Raw genomic sequence first — 22,373 nt, 5'->3', positions numbered from 1 at the left:
AAAAAAAAAAAAAAACCAGATTGGACTCTTTTATGTGGCAAAACGCGGGTGTGATTTTCTCATTTTTGTCCTCGCCACCAGTCCACGGACAGAAATGCACAGCTTCCTTCAGTATGGCACATCAATATTCATCCAATTGTAGTTGTAAAAAAAATATTACCCAATCTGCACTTTTACAGATTCTCGCCTGGAATGAGGCTTAACCTAAGGTGGGGTGCACCGGCTGAACCCCCCCCTTTCCCCAAGGAAGGAATGCACCGTAAAATAAATCAAACATTGCTGTGAAGATAGGGAGCTGCATCATTTGTCTGCAAGAATGGGGAAAAATTCATCCTGGAAATCATAAATCATTAGGCGCAGACCCCCGTGAATAAGCCTCACCCACCAAACAAATCGATTTGCAGAGTTATTACGCATTTCAATCCTCCGCCGTGCCTTCTTACAGGCACCTGGAGAAAGATTGTGGGCGAAGTGATTTACATGTGTACACACAGATTAAAAGCCCCTTGTTTTTGACACATGGACAGATATGTAAATGATACAATGATTTTGATTTATTTGTTTAATTTTACTGGGAAAAAAAAATATTAAAAATCCGCTCTCGGCTTTTATATTGAATATAAGTGTCAGGGGGTTAACTTCATGGTGTGGGTGCCAGTAAGTGGCGTAGGAGTGAAAATGCTTCCATAATCGGTGCCTATTGTTCTCTTGGATACAAATTTCAAAACATGCCTTAATGAACTATTGTCCTGAAGCTCATGAATATCACACTTGCCTTAGCAACAACCATCTTAAAAAAACAAAAAAAAAACAAAACAAACTCCTTCTGCTTTAGTAACTTAATTCAAAGTGTTTTTATTCATGCACGTTAAGAAACTACATCCCTCTGAAAATGGGAATAACCCGATGGACAGTACAAAATCAAAATCAACAAAACAGTAAATGTATAAGTTGATTTTACAACATGAGCGTTACTTACTGATCAGGAATGAGTAAAATAGCTGTCCCAAGGGAGTTGGGGTGGGGGGGGGGGGGGAATAATTGTATTGTATTTTGTGAAGTGTCACAAATTGCAAACGGTGTTGTCAGTCCCCTGTGGCAGGAATCACTAATTGGCTTTGTTTTTAACAAGTGCAATCGGGGGGATATATTGACAGCAGTTCTCCCGCTGCTGCTTTAATTAGTCTCCGTCAAAACGAGCGCCATCGCACGACTCTAAAAGTCTACATCTGCACTGAGATATCAAACTTCGATTCACAGCCATTTCTCTTATTATGACGTCATTGTCATCAGAATTGATAACGATGACGATTCGGTCGGACGACCAGCCGTTACTCCGGCGCATTGGTTCATTCAGAGGACAGAACTGTGGTGGTAATGCATTATTTATTGGAATAGCAAGATTGGCTACAGGGCTTGCGTTCACGTTATGCCCAAGAAAAATTTCAGTTTGTATAGGAAGAAAATCTCCTTGTTAAATTTGAAGAAAACATTGTTTTTCTTTTCCCACAGTATCATTTGAAATAAGCTGGATGTTTATGCATTTGTTGTGGCTTGAGTTCCATACAAGCTATATAATGGAATACATGAAGGATGTTCACTTTACCATATTTGAAAGTGGTGCAGTGTAGTTTCAACATGCAGAGACATAAACCTATGAGAGTCTAAGGATGTTTATCATTAAACCCAAACTATATTTTATTGTGAAAGATTTTTAAAATCCCATTTAGGGTGCATATATTACCCTTCCAAATATCAGAAGATTGAGCTGATCCATGCAATTAAAAAATATAATTATCATACATTAACAAACTGTGTTTTTTGATATCTGAACAGTTTCCTTGTGGTTTAGTATTTAAAATTTGACTCCTGAACTTGTAAAACTGTGTTCTTTCTGCTTGACCATTTTGCCTCATGTCATCACAGTGGATTCGATGTGGATCCCCTTGTTGATTTTGCACAGGTTTTAAACTGGATGACCTTTCTGGCCCAACTCCACTTTACAGTACACAGAGGATGGACATGGTCTGGAACCAAGAACCTTCTATTTTGAAAGCAACTCCATTTAGCACTTAGTGTCTTGGTTCACATTCTGGTGTGTTGTTCTTGCCTCTGTTTTTGTTTTTTATGTTCTTGTTTGTTACCCATGTATTTTATTCCTGTGTTTTACTCTGTTCTTACTCCCTCGTGTTATTCATTCCGTGCATGCCCCTTGTATTACTCTCTTCTGTGTTTCTTGTTCCTCAAGCCTGAGAGTTATTTCTCTCTGTGTTGGATTACATGAATTATCCCTCCTGATTTCTGTTTTATTTTTCTTTGTGTTCTTACTGTGGCATCTCCTCCTTGTGTATTTCGTGTGCTTTTATGTCATGTTCGCTGGTTTCTGGGTTTACATCCTCTCTCTCCCACTCTCTCTTTCTGGTCTCTGGCTCCCTCTGTTGTCTTCTTGTTGCACTATCAATTGTTTTGTCTGTCACAGGTTTTGAATTGGGTTAATAGTGTTAAACTGTTTTCAGTGTTTAATCACCATTGCCGCATTTAAGTTCATCCCTCTGTTTTTTTTTTGTTTTTTTTGTTTTTTTGCTGGTGTGCCTGGACTAGCTTATTACTTTGTCCTGCATACTTTTTGTGATTGCCCAGTTCACCTCTTCCATGTGTGTTCACAGTGACTTTTTGTCATTTTTGCCTCAGTGTGTGCCTTAATTCTTTAGTTGTATTTTTGGACTCATTTGGATTCACCACTGCTGGTAATAAATCTCATTACTTTCCATCCATGCTTCCCTGTGCCTTTATGTGCCTGCAGTTGGGTTTGGTTCAGCGCTTTTTGTGACACTTGGCAGTTTAAATTCCTCACCCTATTCTTGAAATGTACCAAATTTATGCTGTGATAGATTTTTTGTTTTCCTGGCCACATAAATATCTACAACTTTCAGAGTTACAGTTTGACCTTTCAGGTGGAAAGAGAGAAACTACGTTACCATATTACTGTTGTTTCACTGAAATTGAATAATCAGTTTCAAAGAGGTGAGGTGAGTCACTCCGCTCTGCCTGCAGTTAGATTATTCTCTAAATCAAACAATAAATCCATCAAGTGATAAAAACAGGAATGTCATACACAAGGTTTGCAAAGGATATGTAGTTTTTGAGGAAAACGAATCAAAGAAGAATTAAAATGCACAGCAGTTCATCTATTTACATAACTTTGAAATCATTCTATGTAGCCAGTCATTAGCATGGGCATTAGTGTTGCACAACCACATTAAGTTTTAAGAGCTGTGCATGCTCTCGTGCACATTTGCTTCACAGCAAAAGCAAATTTATTCCACTTAGCTCTAGTGCACCAAAATAAACTACTTTGCTGGTGTGTGTGCTTGAGTGAAGTGGTTTACAGTGAGTTGGGGTGAAATAGAGGTGAAGTAAAAATATTTCTGATTTGTGCAGAGGTTTCTATTCTTTTTAAACACCTGCACCTAAAACAATATTAAAATATAGTCAATAGTGTTTTAACTGCAAACAAAATCAGGAACTTTTCTGTCAAGAAGTTTGATTCAGAACAAAATAGATGATCCAAGATGTCTTAGTGGTTGCAACATTTCCATTGATTGCAGTTAATTTTGATATTAATAATAATAATGACAATAATAATAATAATAATGACTTCCATACTCAAGAGTACATAGACAAATTAAATGCATATAGGTCTTGGCATTTACCAATAATATTACATAGTGTTCAAATTGTAAAACTTTTATGCACAATTTTGCAACAGGGCCCATTGAGAAGCCATCTTAACACTGCTGACCATTGAGCAAATGCAACTTTGTCAGTAGAAAACATAACTGTATCTATAGGCAGTACTGTGCAACAATCTTAAGTATATTTATAAAAATGGCTGTTCTCCGAAATTACTTAATGCAATATTTTTGTGAGGGTGCTTGAATCAAACCTTAAAGTCTACTCTTATCTTCATTATGTCATTTCAACTCCATAGTGGTGCACAGAGACAAGATTACAAAAAAAAAATAGTCAGTGTCAAAATTCTCATGAGTCTGACTGTAAAGGGGTGCTAAACATTAAAATAAATGCAGTCAACATATGTAATATATATTTGTACAAGTGTATAGAACTATATAGAACAAACAGGATGTGGGTATTTTCACAGTTTTTAATTTGCATTCATTTTTTAATTTAAATTTATTTTTAATTTGCATAAATAAGCAAAAAATACATAAATATTTCTATGAGATGTGGGCATCTCTTATATAATGATCTTTGATATTATTCAAGAACAATACTTCTTATTGTAGTACGATTCTGAGCAACAATGAAATCTGAGGAAATTTTATGAATAATTTTGATTTTCATTTTGCAAGATAAATTAGAATAAGGCAACAGCATTCCATACTTTCAAATACATTTTTCATGAAACCCTTGGGACCATCCTCAGGGTTTTACTACTGTGCTGCAGCATTTTGGCACTATTTCTGGTTGACATTTGTTCTTCACTGAGGGCAGCACCACATACACTAGCAGAAAGTACAACATAGAAGAAGTCAGCTGTTTTTATCATAGCATAAAGAGCATAGCATAACTTGCGTGCATAACATCTACCATTATCTTACTGTTGCTTTTGTTTTTTCATCACAGACAAAGCTAACATTCCTGTGACTGATCGTGTGAGAGCTTCATGCTGACCCTTGAAATTTGAAGAGAGTGTGAAAATGCTGAAGTAGCAGCGTAAATGGCTAACTCAGTCGAATCAGAATGTTAAATTTAAGGAATTGTTCAATTCATTGTCCAATTTATGGGCCAATGTATTGATATAATAGCATTTTTTGATCAATTCATGATTTATATCTGTTTTTTGTTACACTGCTGTGGATGTGAACATTTTAAACAAGTTTCGGGTAACAAATGCAACAGCGTCATCAACAACAACAACAAAAAGATTCCTTTTAATGAGTTCATTAATGACCCTCCTGATAAGAAATTGAGGAATGTGGCATTAACCTTCAGGCCTTGTTCATCAACACAACCTGAAGAGAATGTCTCCGTGTGCTCTTAGTCCTACAATGTATATGAAGTCATCTTCTGCTTCAATAGATTCTCCCTCTAGGAAGTCTCTAATGGCATTTTGTTGATTCTGCTGAGTCCATCTGGAGAACAGCAGGTTCCGTCACCTCCCTGCCGAATAGTTCTCAGTGACTATGTGACCACAATGCCGTATGAAGGTCCCTCATGATGTTCAGCTTTTGCACATTGTTGCAAGACCCCAAGTGGAATGAGGGGAAAAAGTGTTCCTAACAACACAGTAAAACATATCTCTGTTAATCTTCAGTAAACGACTGGCAACTACAGTTGCCAGCTTTATACTGTGATTGTGCAGTGCGTCTACTGTAACACACAACAGCTTATTATGGTTAAAAGATTACAGTACTGTCCTACTGCTAAATTACACAAAGTAGTTATGGTCGCAAGAATAATTGTTTTAAATACTTATCAATCACCTTCAAATTTTACAGAATAAATCTTATGCAATTTACAAAATAACATTTTAAAGTGTTAAATTGGGCTCATTTTATACTGAATTACCCATGCTTCTTTGAAATTAAATATTTTTTGTGAAATCTAAATTAAGTTGTCGGTTATTGTCATAGGTGGAAAACCCCCAGCTTGAGAAAGTTAAAATCCCCCCAGCTGATTCTTAGTATTTCAACTCTTATGGCAGGTTGATGAGCTAATGAGTGAAATCACCTTTTGTAGGTGCACATGTAGAAGCAACACATGGTTGGACTCACTGAAGTCTACTGGTGGTTGGCTCTCACTGCGGTATTGTATCACTTCCTGTTCTGGAGCACAGCGGTGTTTTTCTGTATCTGTTAGCTGTTTAATCGGCGCAGTTAGATTGATCTAGTTATCTAGATTACGATTTGTTTCCCAGTGTAATCTTTACGTGCCTTAACTAAAGCACTCCTTCTGCTGAATCACCTCTAAATTATTTACACATTATTCACTTTGCGTGTTTTTAGGAATCCGCTAGCTTAGCGTAGCTACTAGCTCTTAGCCGGTTTAGCATGGCGGCTTCTCCTGTCTCTCCTGCACTTTTCTGCTCTGGGTGTGAAATGTTTAGTTATTCCTCGGCCTCCTTTAGCAGTAATGGTACTTGTAATAAGTGTAGCTTATTCGTAGCTTTGGAGGCCAGGCTGGGCGAATTGGAGACTCGGCTCCGCACCATGGAAAATTCTACAGCTAGCCAGGCCCTTGTAGTCGGTGCGGACCAAGGTAGCTTAGCCGCCGTTAGTTCCCCCCTGGCAGATCCCGAGCAGCCGGGAAAGCAGGCCGACTGGGTGACTGTGAGGAGGAAGCGTAGCCCTAAACAGAAGCCCCGTGTACACCGCCAACCCGTTCACATCTCTAACCGTTTTTCCCCACTCGACGACACACCCGCCGAGGATCAAACTCTGGTTATTGGCGACTCTGTTTTGAGAAATGTGAAGTTAGCGACACCAGCAACCATAGTCAATTGTCTTCCGGGGGCCAGAGCAGGCGACATTGAAGGAAATTTGAAACTGCTGGCTAAGGCTAAGCGTAAATTTGGTAAGATTGTAATTCACGTCGGCAGTAATGACACCCGGTTACGCCAATCGGAGGTCACTAAAATGAACATTAAATCGGTGTGTAACTTTGCAAAAACAATGTCGGACTCTGTAGTTTTCTCTGGGCCCCTCCCCAATCGGACCGGGAGTGACATGTTTAGCCGCATGTTCTCCTTGAATTGCTGTCTGTCTGAGTGGTGTCCAAAAAATGAGGTGGGCTTCATAGATAATTGGCAAAGCTTCTGGGGAAAACCTGGTCTTGTTAGGAGAGACGGCATCCATCCCACTTTGGATGGAGCAGCTCTCATTTCTAGAAATCTGGCCAATTTTCTTAAATCCTCCAAACCGTGACTATCCAGGGTTGGGACCAGGAAGCAGAGTTGTAGTCTTACACACCTCTCTGCAGCTTCTCTCCCCCTGCCATCCCCTCATTACCCCATCCCCGTAGAGACGGTGCCTGCTCCCAGACCACCAATAACCAGCAAAAATCTATTTAAGCATAAAAATTCAAAAAGAAAAAATAATATAGCACCTTCAACTGCACCACAGACTAAAACAGTTAAATGTGGTCTGTTAAACATTAGGTCTCTCTCTTCTAAGTCTCTGTTTTATAAATGATATAATAATTGATCAACATATTGATTTATTCTGCCTTACAGAAACCTGGTTACAGCAGGATGAATATGTTAGTTTAAATGAGTCAACACCCCCGAGTCACACTAACTGTCAGAATGCTCGTAGCACGGGCCGGGGCGGAGGATTAGCAGCAATCTTCCATTCCAGCTTATTAATTAATCAAAAACCCAGACAGAGCTTTAATTCATTTGAAAGCTTGTCTCTTAGTCTTGTCCATCCAAATTGGAAGTCCCAAAACCAGTTTTATTTGTTATTATCTATCGTCCACCTGGTCGTTACTGTGAGTTTCTCTGTGAATTTTCAGACCTTTTGTCTGACTTAGTGCTTAGCTCAGATAAGATAATTATAGTGGGCGATTTTAACATCCACACAGATGCTGAGAATGACAGCCTCAACACTGCATTTAATCTATTATTAGACTCTATTGGCTTTGCTCAAAAAGTAAATGAGTCCACCCACCACTTTAATCATATCTTAGATCTTGTTCTGACTTATGGTATGGAAATAGAAGACTTAACAGTATTCCCTGAAAACTCCCTTCTGTCTGATCGTTTCTTAATAACATTTACATTTACTCTGATGGACTACCCAGCAGTGGGGAATAAGTTTCATTACACTAGAAGTCTTTCAGAAAGCGCTGTAACTAGGTTTAAGGATATGATTCCTTCTTTATGTTCTCTAATGCCATATACCAACACAGTGCAGAGTAGCTACCTAAACTCTGTAAGGGAGATAGAGTATCTCGTCAATAGTTTTACATCCTCATTGAAGACAACTTTGGATGCTGTAGCTCCACTGAAAAAGAGAGCTTTAAATCAGAAGTGTCTGACTCCGTGGTATAACTCACAAACTCGTAGCTTAAAGCAGATAACCCGTAAGTTGGAGAGGAAATGGCGTCTCACTAATTTAGAAGATCTTCACTTAGCCTGGAAAAAGAGTCTGTTGCTCTATAAAAAGCCCTCCGTAAAGCTAGGACATCTTTCTACTCATCACTAATTGAAGAAAATAAGAACAACCCCAGGTTTCTTTTCAGCACTGTAGCCAGGCTGACAAAGAGTCAGAGCTCTATTGAGCTGAGTATTCCATTAACTTTAACTAGTAATGACTTCATGACTTTCTTTGCTAACAAAATTTTAACTATTAGAGAAAAATTACTCATCAACCATCCCAAAGACGTATCGTTATCTTTGGCTGCTTTCAGTGATGCCGGTATTTGGTTAGACTCTTTCTCTCCGATTGTTCTGTCTGAGTTATTTTCATTAGTTACTTCATCCAAACCATCAACATGTTTATTAGACCCCATTCCTACCAGGCTGCTCAAGGAAGCCCTACCATTATTTAATGCCTCGATCTTAAATATGATCAATCTATCTTTGTTAGTTGGCTATGTACCACAGGCTTTTAAGGTGGCAGTAATTAAACCATTACTTAAAAAGCCATCACTTGACCCAGCTATCTTAGCTAATTATAGGCCAATCTCCAACCTTCCTTTTCTCTCAAAAATTCTTGAAAGGGTAGTTGTAAAACAGCTAACTGATCATCTTGAAGAGTTTCAGTCAGGTTTTAGAATTCATCATAGTACAGAAACAGCATTAGTGAAGGTTACAAATGATCTTCTTATGGCCTCGGACAGTGGACTCATCTCTGTGCTTGTTCTGTTAGACCTCAGTGCTGCTTTTGATACTGTTGACCATAAAATTTTATTACAGAGATTAGAGCATGCCATAGGTATTAAAGGCACTGCGCTGGTTTGAATAATTTGTCTAATAGATTACAATTTGTTCATGTAAATGGGGAATCTTCTTCACAGACTAAAGTTAATTATGAAGTTCCACAAGGTTCTGTGCTAGGACCAATTTTATTCACTTTATACATGCTTCCCTTAGGCAGTATTATTAGACGGTATTGCTTAAATTTTCATTGTTACGGAGATGATACCCAGCTTTATCTATCCATGAAGCCAGAGGACACACACCAATTAGCTAAACTGCAGGATTGTCTTACAGACATAAAGACATGGATGACCTCTAATTTCCTGCTTTTAAACTCAGATAAAACTGAAGTTATTGTACTTGGCCCCACAAATCTTAGAAACATGGTGTCTAACCAGATCCTTACTCTGGATGGCATTACCCTGACCACTAGTAATACTGTGAGAAATCTTGGAGTCATTTTTGATCAGGATATGTTATTCAAAGCGCATATTAAACAAATATGTAGGACTGCTTTTTTGCATTTACGCAATATCTCTAAAATCAGAAAGGTCTTGTCTCAGAGTGATGCTGAAAAACTAATTCATGCATTTATTTCCTCTAGGCTGGACTATTGTAATTCACTATTATCAGGTTGTCCTAAAAGTTCCCTAAAAAGCCTTCAGTTAATTCAAAATGCTGCAGCTAGAGTACTGACGGGGACTAGAGGAGAGAGCATCTCACCCATATTGGCCTCTCTTCATTGGCTTCCTGTTAATTCTAGAATAGAATTTAAAATTCTTCTTCTTACTTATAAGGTTTTGAATAATCAGGTCCCATCTTATCTTAGGGACCTCGTAGTACCATATCACCCCAATAGAGTGCTTCGCTCTCAGACTGCAGGCTTACTTGTAGTTCCTAGGGTTTGTAAGAGTAGAATGGGAGGCAGAGCCTTCAGCTTTCAGGCTCCTCTCCTGTGGAACCAGCTCCCAATTCAGATCAGGGAGACAGACACCCTCTCTACTTTTAAGATTAGGCTTAAAACTTTCCTTTTTGCTAAAGCTTATAGTTAGGGCTGGATCAGGTGACCCTGAACCATTCCTTAGTTATGCTGCTATAGACGTAGACTGCTGGGGGGTTCCCATGATGCACTGTTTCTTTCTCTTTTTGCTCTGTATGCACCACTCTGCATTTAATCATTAGTGATCGATCTCTGCTCCCCTCCAGCATCTTTTTCCTGGTTCTCTCCCTCAGCCCCAACCAGTCCCAGCAGAAGACTGCCCCTCCCTGAGACTGGTTCTGCTGGTGGTTTCTGTCTGTTTAAAGGGAGTTTTTCCTTCCCACTGTAGCCAAGTGCTTGCTCACAGGGGGTCGTTTTGACCGTTGGGGTTTTACATAATTATTGTATGGCCTTGCCTTACAATATAAAGCGCCTTGGGGCAACTGTTTGTTGTGATTTGGCGCTATATAAAAAAAAAAAAAAAAAAAGAAGTCAGGGTTTTTCATCTCTGCTTGCTGTACTCCAATCAATGAGATTTGTTTGGACTTCTTCCATTTGCTTGGTTGATTGGATGTTGATTTGGCTTTTGAACTTGAACTTGAACTTATTTATTTGGCACACAACTCGTCAATAACAAAAACTGATATACAAGACAATTCCACAGTGACGTGTGACCAAAAAGGGGGAGCAGAAGCAAAGCTTATAAACGCCCACCCCATATATACATACATACATACATATATACACATTACCTACCCCCAGAGCAAGCACACAGTTGACAGCGGTAAGGAAAAACTCTCTCTGATGTATTGAGGAAGAAACCTCAAGCAGACCAGACTCTAAGGGGTGACCCTCTGCTTGGGCCATGCTACAAACACATTTAACAACACAAACTCAATCCCATTATCATAAACATATCAAGTGAACACCGTGTCTTCATCTACATACATATTTAGTATACATGTATACACACACCAACATACACATACATACATACATAATTACACACACACACACACACACACACACACACACACACACACACACACACCACACACACCACACACACACACACACACAATACACACATACATACATATACATAGATACACATACACATATACATGCATGCACATACACAAATGAATGTTACTGTACAAGTTCACAATTACAACTGACAACACAAAACTCATCATACTTCATTAGATACATATCTTGAAAACATTTTTTATATTGATTTTTAAACTGATTGATATTTGGGCATCGTTTGAGTTCATCCGTCAGGTTATTTTATAATCTAGAGCCACACATGGAGACACAGAAACCTTTCCTGGTTGTCCGAGCGCCAACAATTTTAAAATGATACAAGCCCCGTAAATTATTTTCCTTCTCTCTCAGTAAAATATTCTTGAATTCTAAATGGCACTTGTTTATTTTTCACTTTGTGCATTAATTGAACAGTCTTGAACAAAATCATATCATTAAGTTTTAATAATTGAGATTTAATCAACAGTGGGTTGGTGTGGTCTCGATAACCTGCATTATGAATTGTCCTTAATGCTCTTTTTTGAATAATGAATAATGGTTGCAATGTAGTTTTGTAAACTTCAGCGCAATAAGTCAGGTAGGGTGCAACCAAAGAACAATAGAGAGTATGTAGTGCTCTGCAATCAATAACATGCTTTACTTTATTTAATACTGCAATACTTTTTGATACCTTCATTTGAATATGCTGAATATGAGCTTTCCAATTAATTTTTTCATCAATAATGACACCTAAAAACGTATTCTCTTTGACACGTTCTATGTTTACCCCATGTTTATTTAACTGAATTTGTATGTCTTTTTTTTATCATTTCCAAATAACATCAATTTAGCTTTAGACAAATTTAATGATAATTTGTTAATATCAAACCATCTATTTAACTTTATCATTTCTGTTCCTAAATCAGATAATAATTGTTGCAGATTTTCCCCTGAGCAAAACAGGTTTGTGTCATCTGCAAAGAGCACAGTTTTAACCATATCTGAGACTTTACATAAATCATTAATGTATAAAATAAATAATTTTGGGCCCAACACAGAACCCTGTGGTAGCCCACAAATGATGTCCAGATATGAAGAACAGTAATCCCCGAGTTTAACAAACTGCTCTTGGTTTTGTAAGTAGCTTTTAATCCAACTCAGAGCAACTCCTCTGATCCCATACAGTTCCAACTTTTGAAATAATATATTGTGACCAATTGTGTCAAAAGCCTTTCTTAAGTCAATAAATAAACCTGCAACTATTACCCTTTGGTCCACATGCTTATTGATCTCTTCTATGGAATCGAGCAATGCCAGTGTCATGGACCTTTTTTTCTCTAAAACCCTATTGACTTTCATCAAGCAAGTTGTGTCGATCTATAAATTTATCCAATCTGCTGTTGTAAAGTTTTTCCAGTATCTTTGAAAATTGTGACAGTAGAGACACAGGCCTGTAGTTAGTAAAAAGATGCTTGCTGCCAGATTTGAATAAAGGTATCACTTTTGCCACTTTCATACTGTTAGGAACAATCCCAGTTTGAAATGATTTGTTAAAATATATGATAATGGTTTTGTGATTTCAGTGATTATTCGCTTTACTAAGGATATAAGTACCTCATTATGATCCGTTGACTTTTTACTTTTACATATACTAACTATGTTAATAATTTCCCTTTCATCTACTGGGCTGAGAAACATTGTGTGCGGATTTCTGGCGATTAATTGCTGATTTTTCTAGCACTTTTTCAGTTGCACAAGGGAAATCATGCTTGGCAGGCCTTAAACCTGGGATATTCTGCTTGGGTGATAATGTGTTGGTCATTTTAACTAATCTACTGATATGCCCTACTCAGTTCTACATGAACATGCCCATAGTTTCCCTGTATTTTTGACAAGATGGATATAACACATTCCCAGGAAACGGGGCCGTGGCATTTTACAAATATGCATTTATTCAGTGTTTGGATCTGTTTAACAATGACTGCCGTAGCAAAATAGAAATTTTGGTGTCAAATGTGTTATTTGTAAACATCCGGATCAAATGACAGGTTCGATGATGGAAGCGTCGTACATCTAAATTGTTTCCATACTACTCGATCCCTTATTTGTAGTACGTACTACAATAAGTGTTGGGTAGTATGTTCCTAACCACTTATAGTACGTACTGGGTATTCAAATCCAGGCAAAGTGGTTTTGCATCTGATAGAGAGCCAATTAACAACCTCTTTAGATTATGCTGTCAGTTACTAAAGATTTCTCAAAATTGCTAGATTTCTGGATTCGGAGCAAACTTTTTTATTGTTTGTGTGAAGGTATTCACGAACTGCAGTTCACATTTTCTTCAATTATGGCATGCCGGTCATAATATGTGCCATGTTGACATACCAATATTAAATGGCAGATTGCACTAAACCAAGAAATTTATTATTAACAGAAAACGTTCACCACTCGTGTGTTTTTGTGGTCTAATTTTTTTTAAACAAATTACAAAGGACAGCTCAAATATTAGGAGGACTAAATATCTAAAAGAAACATTTATTCTTGCTGTTAAATCTGCCAGAGGATTAAACTTTGGCTGATATTTTCGTGGCCACCTGCACATCAGTCCCGCAGATGGTTTCCATTTGCTGACATTGTTATGAAATACACAAGATGAGATAGTGAGTCCGCCATAAGTTCACATGTGCTACAAAGCATGCTTTTGATGTTGACTTCAGTAATGCACAAATACATGAAATAAGAGTTGGAAAATGTTTAGACTATTAATGTTTGTCTCATCCATCATGTATAATGAAGAGTCCCCCCAGAAATGTCCTCATGGTCATCACCTTTAACTCATTCAAACACAACACAGAGAATGAAATGCGTGTGTTTATCAATTCAGTTCAGTTTATTTATTTATATAGCACCTAATTACAACAAGGTGTTTCATAAGGGTAAGGTTGAAATTTAGCAACTACTTAATGCTTGTTTTTTGCACAGTAAACTTTTAACTCCCATTTATAAGCGTAACGCTCAACTGTAGTGGTAGACAAAGGTTTCCCAAAGTAATCCCTTGCCCGTGGGTTATATCAGTTATTGATGCAGGGGTGTTCATTTTCGGCTTGTGCACTTGCCCTTTATAGACTGAAATTCCTCCAGATTCCTGAATCATTTAAGAATATTTTTGCATTGTAGAATGAGAAATTTATGCCATATGGTAGATATGCTCTCTCCTTCTAGTCCCCGTCAGTACTCTAGCTGCAGCATTTTGAATTAACTGAAGGCTTTTCAGGGAACTTTTAGGACAACCTGATAATAATGAATTACAATAGTCCAGCCTAGAGGAAATAAATGCATGAATTAGTTTTTCAGCATCACTCTGAGACAAGACCTTTCTAATTTTAGAGATATTGCGCAAATGCAAAAAAGCAGTCCTACATATTTGTTTAATATGCGCATTGAATGACATATTCTGATCAAAAATGACTCCAAGATTTCTCACAGTATTACTAGAGGTCAGGGTAATGCCATCCAGAGTAAGGATCTGGTTAGACACCATGTTTCTTAGATTTGTGGGGCCAAGTACAATAACTTCAGTTTTATCTGAGTTTAAAAGCAGGAAATTAGAGGTCATCCATGTCTTTATGTCTGTAAGACAATCCTGCAGTTTAGGTAATTGGTGTGTGTCCTCTGGCTTCATGGATAGATAAAGCTGGGTATCATCTGCGTAACAATGAAAATTTAAGCAATGCTGTCTAATAATACTGCCTAAGGGAAGCATGTATAAAGTGAATAAAATTGGTCCTAGCACATAACCTTGTGGAACGCCATAATTAACCTTAGTCTGTGAAGAAGATTCCCCATTTACATGAACAAATTGTAATCTATTAGATAAATCAATCAATCAATCAACTTTTTTCTTATATAGCGCCAGATCACAACAAACAGTTGCCCCAAGGCGCTCCATATTGCAAGGCAAGGCCATACAATAACCATGAAAAACCCCAACGGTCAAAACGACACCTTATGAGCAAGCACTTGGCCACAGTGGGAAGGAAAAACTCCCTTTTAACAGGAAGAAACCTCCAGCAGAACCAGGCTCAGGGAGGGGCAGTCTTCTGCTGAGACTGGTTGGGGCTGAGGGAAAGAACCAGGAAAAAGACATGCCGAGAAGGGGGGCAGAGATCGATCACTAATGATTAAATGCAAAGTGATGCATACGGAGCAAAAAAAGAAAGAAACAGTGCATCATGGGAACCCCCCCACAGTCTACGTCTAAAGCAACATAACCAAGGGATGGTCCAGGGTCACCCGATCCAGCCCTAACTATAAGCCTTAGCGAAAAGGAAAGTTTTAAGCCTAATCTTAAAAGTAGAGAGGGTATCTGTCTCCCTGATCTGAATTGGGAGCTGGTTCCACAGGAGAGGAGCCTGAAAGCTAAAGGCTCTGCCTCCCATTCTACTCTTACAAACCCTAGGAACTACAAGTAAGCCCGCAGTCTGAGAGCGAAGCGCTCTAATGGGGTAATATGGTACTACGAGGTCCCTAAGATAGGATGGGACCTGATTATTCAAAACCTTATAAGTAAGAAGAAGAATTTTAAATTCTGTTCTAGAATTAACAGGAAGCCAATGAAGAGAGGCCAACACGGGTGAGATATGCTCTCTCTGCTAGTCCCCGTCAGTACTCTAGCTGCAGCATTCTGAACCAACTGAAGGCTTTTTAGGGAACTTTTAGGACAACCTGATAATAATGAATTACAATAGTCCAGCCTAGAGGAAATAAATGCATGAATTAGTTTTTCAGCATCACTCTGAGACAAGACCTTTCTGATTTTAGAGATATTGCGTAAATGCAAAAAGGCAGTCCTACATATTTGTTTAATATGCGCTTTGAATGACATATCCTGATCAAAATAACTCCAAGATTTCTCACAGTATTACTAGAGATCAGGGAAATGCCATCCAGAGTAACGATCTGGTTAGACACCATGCTTCTAAGATTTGTGGGGCCAAGTACAATAACTTCAGTTTTATCTGAGTTTAAAAGCAGGACTTTAGAGGTCATCCATGTCTTTATGTCTGTAAGACAATCCTGCAGTTTAGCTAATTGGTGTGTATCCTCTGGCTTCATGGATAGATAAAGCTGGGTATCATCTGCGTAACAATGAAAATTTAAGCAATACCGTCTAATAATACTGCCCAAGGGAAGCATGTATAAAGTGAATAAAATTGGTCCTAGCACAGAACCTTGTGGAACTCCATAATTAACTTTAGTCTGTGAAGAAGATTCCCCATTTACATGAACAAACTGTAATCTATTAGACAAATATGATTCAAACCACCGCAGCGCAGTGCCTTTAATACCTATGGCATGCTCTAATCTCTGTAATAAAATTTTATGGTCAACAGTATCAAAAGCAGCATTGAGGTCTAACAGAACAAGCACAGAGATGAGTCCACTGTCTGAGGCCATAAGAAGATCATTTGTAACCTTCACTAATGCTGTTTCTGTACTATGCTGAATTCTAAAACGTGACTGAAACTCTTCAAATAGACCATTCCTCTGCAGATGATCAGTTAGCTGTTTTACAACTACCCTTTCAAGAATTTTTGAGAGAAAAGGAAGGTTGGAGATTGGCCTATAATTAGCTAAGATAGCTGGGTCAAGTGATGGCTTTTTAAGTAATGGTTTAATTACTGCCACCTTAAAAGCCTGTGGTACATAGCCAACTAATAAAGATAGATTGATCATATTTAAGATCGAAGCATTAATTAATGGTAGGGCTTCCTTGAGCAGCCTGGTAGGAATGGGGTGTAATAGACATGATGATGGTTTGGAGGAAGTAACTAATGAAAATAACTCATACAGGAGAGAAAGAGTCTAACCAAATACCTGCATCACTGAAAGCAGCCAAAGATAATGATATGTCTTTGGGATGGTTATGAGTAATTTTTTTCTCTAATAGTTAAAATTTTATTAGCAAAGAAAGTGATGAAGTCATTACTAGTTAAAGTTAAAGGAATACTCGGCTCATTAGAGCTCTGACTCTTTGTCAGCCTGGCTACAGTGCTGAAAAGAAACCTGGGGTTGTTCTTATTTTCTTCAATCAGTGATGAGTAGTAAGATGTCCTAGCTTTACGGAGGGCTTTTTTATAGAGCAACAGACTCTTTTTCCAGGCTAAGTGAAGATCTTCTAAATTAGTGAGACGCCATTTCCTCTCCAACTTACGGGTTATCTGCTTTAAGCTGCGAGTTTGTGAGTTATACCACGGAGCCAGGCACTTCTGATTTAAGGCTCTCTTTTTCAAAGTTGTCCTCAATGAGGATGTACAACTATTGACGAGATAATGTATCTCACTCACAGAGTTTAGGTAGCTACTCTTCCCTGTGTTGGTATATGGTATTGGAGAACATAAAGAAGGAATCATATCCTTAAACCTATATTATGAATGAATGTTAGCATTTAGTTTAAGCATAGATTAACCATTAGGTTGACATAGAGCTTCACCAATGGTTAGCATCAAGTTGGTTAGCTTCACTCGTTGCTCATTTCTTGTAAAATAGAATCTTCCGCCTGCCAAAAATTGCATGTCATATCAACGCTACCACACATTTTAAGCTAGTTTTTAGCAGTAGAAGTCAAGTCGAGGTTTATTGTATCACCACAGCTCTAACGCTCTATTCCTGTGAAGTTACCATTTTGAGTGGTGTTTGAGACAAGTGCATAAAAGAGCAAGCGAATATATATATATATGTTTTCCATGTCTTTGCAGCCTTTAGTCGAGCGCAATCCCCAGGCAGTGGTGAGGAGGAGCTGTCATGTGAGAGCTACCCTATTGAGCTACGCTGTCCGGGCACCGATGTCATCATGATCGAGAGCGCCAACTACGGGCGCACCGATGGACAAGATATGCGATGCAGATCCAGCCCAGATGGAGAATACCGATGTTATCTGCCAGACGCATACAAGATCATGTCTCAAGGTAAAAGCCTTCGGACACCACAGTCTCTATTATTTGCTAATTGACCATGGCAGCAAATAACTAATTTTGTCACGCCAGTTATCATAAGGGAATATGGATATTTGCATTTAGAAGAGAGTACAGTATCTGGATGACTTCCAGTGAACCACTGGCACAGAGTATTTAAACCTTTCTACAACCTGGCTCGTAATCAATACCAGCCATCAAGGTGCTGCGGCGCAAATGATTGTTCATTTGAAATAATTTGAACACATTATCAGTTAATCGTCAGGATAAAAATTTGCTGCCAGATGTGAGTTTTCAGAGTTATGACCTGCTTGTGTAGCAACTGGAACATGGATACCGATTTGTCACGGCAGACAGAATGTAGTCTTGCTGTGCTTTGGCTTTTGGCCATAATTGATTGCTAACATTAAGCTAATATATACACAGGTTTCAGGGTGTAACCAAGTATGCGGATTGGAAAAAAATGTTGAGCTTAAGGCTGAAGCAGCAGAAATATATGTGCAGTCCATCATGGCTGTTTTGTTGACTTATTGTAGCACTTAGAGAAAAATGAAGTCTTGTCGGTAGGATATCTTTCTAAGCCTGGTTATTCTTGCTTTTGAGGTCAAGACACCACCAAGATCTCGCAAAATATGGACTTTAACAAGTTTGCTACCATTTTTATGTTTTTATTCCGAAAGTTTAAAGTTGGCCCGCCTTTTTTCCAAAGCATTGGTTCCAAGTTGTATGTAACCTTTTGCTGATAGTAATGGATCTTTGGTCATTATCAAACAATTTCTCTCGGCTTTTTAGTTCGGCACCATAGAGTTCAAATTATCAGCTGCATGAATAGCAGCTGATGGCAAAAAGCGGTAGTTTGAAACGTGTTGTCAGATAATTGATGGCCCCTGTAGCCTCCTTGTTCTCCCGCCGCCCACTCAGACTGAAAATCCATGCAGGAAAGAATCAACTGGTCTTGTTTCTGTTGAGAACAGAAATCCAGCACAAAGTACCAGGAGCAGCATATCTTTTAAGCATCTTGTTGCTTCCGGGAGCATTTCAGTGGTGTCAGAAGGTAACCACAATCCAAGTGAGGTCGCAACTCCTCATCACACGAGAGGAAGTGGTTTAGCGGAGAGAAAGTGTGGACGGCATGAATCGAGACTAGACGGGCAAGGCAAATAATTGGAGAACAGGTAAGAGGGTGCCGTCCCTCATATTGGCACATGAAGGTTGGCGCACCAATCGAAAGCCAATTCCCGAGTATTCCATTGTTGAGCTGTCAGATCTGTCACAAGACACCCGCAGCTTAGCTCATTACGGTTTCAAGGAAAGGATATGAAAACAAACAGCCAATTTGAAGAAAGGAAGCCTTCAAAGAGTTGCGATAAGTCAGAAATTAAGACAGGTTGCATAGATTTGGCATTGATACTGTGTGTTTAGTTTCTCGTGTGATTTGGAAAGAAAAGAGGAACAAGGTTACAATTTGACAAATAGGGTTGTTCACAGTAGTTCTTTAGGTTTATAATCTGGATTGGGTAGATACAAGCAGTCAGATGTTACTACCTTCCTATCTTGTAATTCCTTAACTTTTTTCTCTGACTTTTCACATTGCAGTACATCCACACCCATGATCCAAATGATGGAAATAATCCCAGCAATGAAGCGGCATTATTCAAGCATTAACATGCTCCTCACTAACTCAATTAATCCAGTAATTGGAGTTTGTGTCTGTTGTATGTACTGGGAGACAATGATTGGCCTTCCTTGTTGCTACTTTGTCTCTTATGAGATCCTCCAGTGGGGTACGAAAGCTTTGCATCCATCCTTCAGCCCATTACTTTGTCTGTCTGTTCATCTGAAAACATTTTTTGTGGCTATACATATTGTACTGAAAGTTCCCGCTAATAAATGGACTTCTAGATGTGGAATGTACCACTATTTGTAACAGGCATTGGTATGGAAAGACAACATTTGACTACTGACAGGCCTCATTATTAATGTGTATGTCGCAGACATGAATGAGTGAAGCTCTTCAGTATCTCACCATGCCATTCAAGTCCTTCACACTTTTTTGAGCAAATGCTTCAGGGGAGCATTAGCATGACTAAATCCTTTCAGCTTCTGGGGGGAGGGGGGCACCTTTTTAAGCATTTTTTCTTTTTTTGCCTTTCAGCTTCTGGAGGGGCTCCGCGATGTGGTGCAGCACGTTCCAGCTGCTCGCACTGTGTTCGTGTGCGCCAGCACAAGCATGCACAATACCGCTGCGACAGTTTCGTCCAACCATGCGTCCCTCCCGACAGCAGGTGGAATGTTACGTGGTTCCCCATTTCGTTTTGGTTTGCGGATTTTCTACCGGTTTCTGCATCTTTCCTGTTATGTGTGAAGGGGCCTAACATTAGCCATGTTGTGAATCTGGCTAAATTAGCACCATTCATTTTCCAATTCAAACTATTTTCTTAACAATTTGGACAGCTGCATGTGACCACTAACAAATTTGTTGTTTGGGAACTAATTTGTTCTTCCACAACTCAAGAAATGATGACATGTATGTTAATAGCATTAGCATCTCCTCTGTTTAAGGCCATTCAGCATGCATTCCAAATTGCTAATAATTAGATTATCAATTATTATTGATTTTTTTCAAACATCTTAGTGAAAAGACACAAACACCTTTCTTTTTTCTCATTTTAAAGTTGGAATGTTATTATTTCTCTGTCCTTTAATGCAACCTTGCTAATAGTTGTCCAGTGGGGACCCTGCATTGCCACGCAGTGCTTAATCTTATTCATATGATGATGAATTTAGTGTAATTCTTCCATACTGCTACCCATGCCGTTGGTTTTGTAGATTTTCTTTCAGCTCCCTCTGTGTGACCTTTTGAGAACACACAAAGCCAAGGACGCACGCTAATATTTTTCATTTTTGAAGCCATTTCCAGAGCATAATATACACCTTATTGGCACATACTGATGAAAAGTTAATAACAGTTGATAATCCACTGCAAGATTACACTTATTCTTAAAGAAACCTTAAGGATATGTGTTTTTTTTAGTCCAGGTGTGGTCTGTCTTTTAGAGCTGAGATGTAAAGCCGGTATTTGTTTGAGTAGGGCTGAAACGTGTTTTAGATAGTGTGAAGATTTTACCTGGGAGACAAGGTGTCTTGGAAATATCGACTATATGAGTAGTGGGAGCTGATGGTCTCATAGCAGGTTGATTGATGACAAGACTTGCCCGGATTAGTATTCTGTTGATTTAGTCAGGGAGTCCACCCAAAAGCACACAAAGTAAGATATAATGCATGCCGCATTAAATCTGAAGATTGTTGATTAATCTAAGTGCTAATCTGATTATGCTAAGTGTAATGTGTCTGAGATAAACAGGTTAACGTATTTAAATGTATTTGCATGCCAAACAAAGTAATCTGCGTTGCATTAATCCGGTTTCAGTGAAATTCCTCCCCTCCAAAGCCGTTGTACCACCTGTTTTGCATGCTCGCTGTGACTGGCAAACGCAATCATTAGCATTCCCATCCTGTCAAAAGAAGAACCACATTTCCTCTTCTTCTGGTTTAGCCTGTGTTCTATGCTCGCATCTATCACCTGCAAAAGCTTGGCCGTGTCGCCGGCCTTCACGAGCTGTCCGTGCACATTTAGGCAGCTCAGCCCCTCCCACCTTTGATATTCGGCATTCAACACCCAAGCTCTGCCCACTCCAGTTTAGCCTACGTACAAAGGTCTACATCAAACTTGAGTGAGGTGTTTGGTTGTGTTCCAGCTTTTAAAGCGAGGCTTAATAGTGGCTGGTATCTGAGTGTTAGCATTCCACTGAGCTTGTGAGTACCGTAATGCATCTCAAAATTAAGTTTGTCTCCCACCATACTGGGACAGGGTGAAATAAATGGGCTTCTGTCATTAGCCGTTTCTCCCATTGTGCTGTGCACATCAGGTCTCTGCAGAACCCACTGCCTCGGGGTAAACATGTCACCTGTAGGTGATGTCGTCCCGCAGCTAGATGGTCCAGTAATGACACTATAATCGAAGCGGAACCCTTGATTTCCATCAATTATTCCTGCTTGGATATTTTTTATGGTTCATTGTTTGGGGACTGGTGAATCAGGTGCTGCTGCTCTCCAATTACTGGCCAGAACTAGTGGCACTTCCCACTGTGCCAAATCACAAAAGAGACCGGACACTTCTGCCATCAAACAACAGTGACCCTTTTCTCATCAGAGCCCCAGCATTGCTTGCTCCCTTCCCTTTTTATGCTCCCCTTTCCTTTTCCCCATGGCGATGTGGCCTTCACGGCCAGTAATTACAGGCTATATCAAAGCTATTTATCACCTGATATCTCTGTAGACCTCAGCAGGCACCTTAAGGGACAACTGATAGCATTGTGGAAGGCTCGTGCATGACCCCTGAAGGAGAAAAGCAGGTCAGAAAAAGGCAAACCACCTCCACGCATTGTTG

General features: G+C 39.1%; 1 protein-coding gene across 15 annotated transcripts in view; it reads left to right on the top strand.

Annotated features, from left to right (window-relative positions):
* Window positions 1-22,373, top strand: part of LOC117505291 (adhesion G protein-coupled receptor L3-like) — a 397,273-nt gene that overhangs the window by 82,049 nt on the left and 292,851 nt on the right. The window contains exon 1 of one of the 15 annotated variants that reach the window (XM_034164920.1): window positions 17,810-17,916. The exons of the other annotated variants lie outside the window; for them this stretch is intronic. Within the exon in view, the coding sequence (XP_034020811.1) occupies window positions 17,845-17,916 (72 nt within the window). The 5' untranslated portion in view covers window positions 17,810-17,844. Of the gene's footprint in view, window positions 1-17,809; window positions 17,917-22,373 lie in introns of those variants that run through there. 15 annotated transcript variants of the gene reach the window in all.

The sequence above is a fragment of the Thalassophryne amazonica genome, chromosome 23 (genome assembly GCF_902500255.1).
Source record: "Thalassophryne amazonica chromosome 23, fThaAma1.1, whole genome shotgun sequence".
In the NCBI taxonomy this organism is placed as follows: domain Eukaryota; kingdom Metazoa; phylum Chordata; class Actinopteri; order Batrachoidiformes; family Batrachoididae; genus Thalassophryne; species Thalassophryne amazonica.
This window is presented reverse-complemented; position numbering and strand designations above follow the sequence as displayed.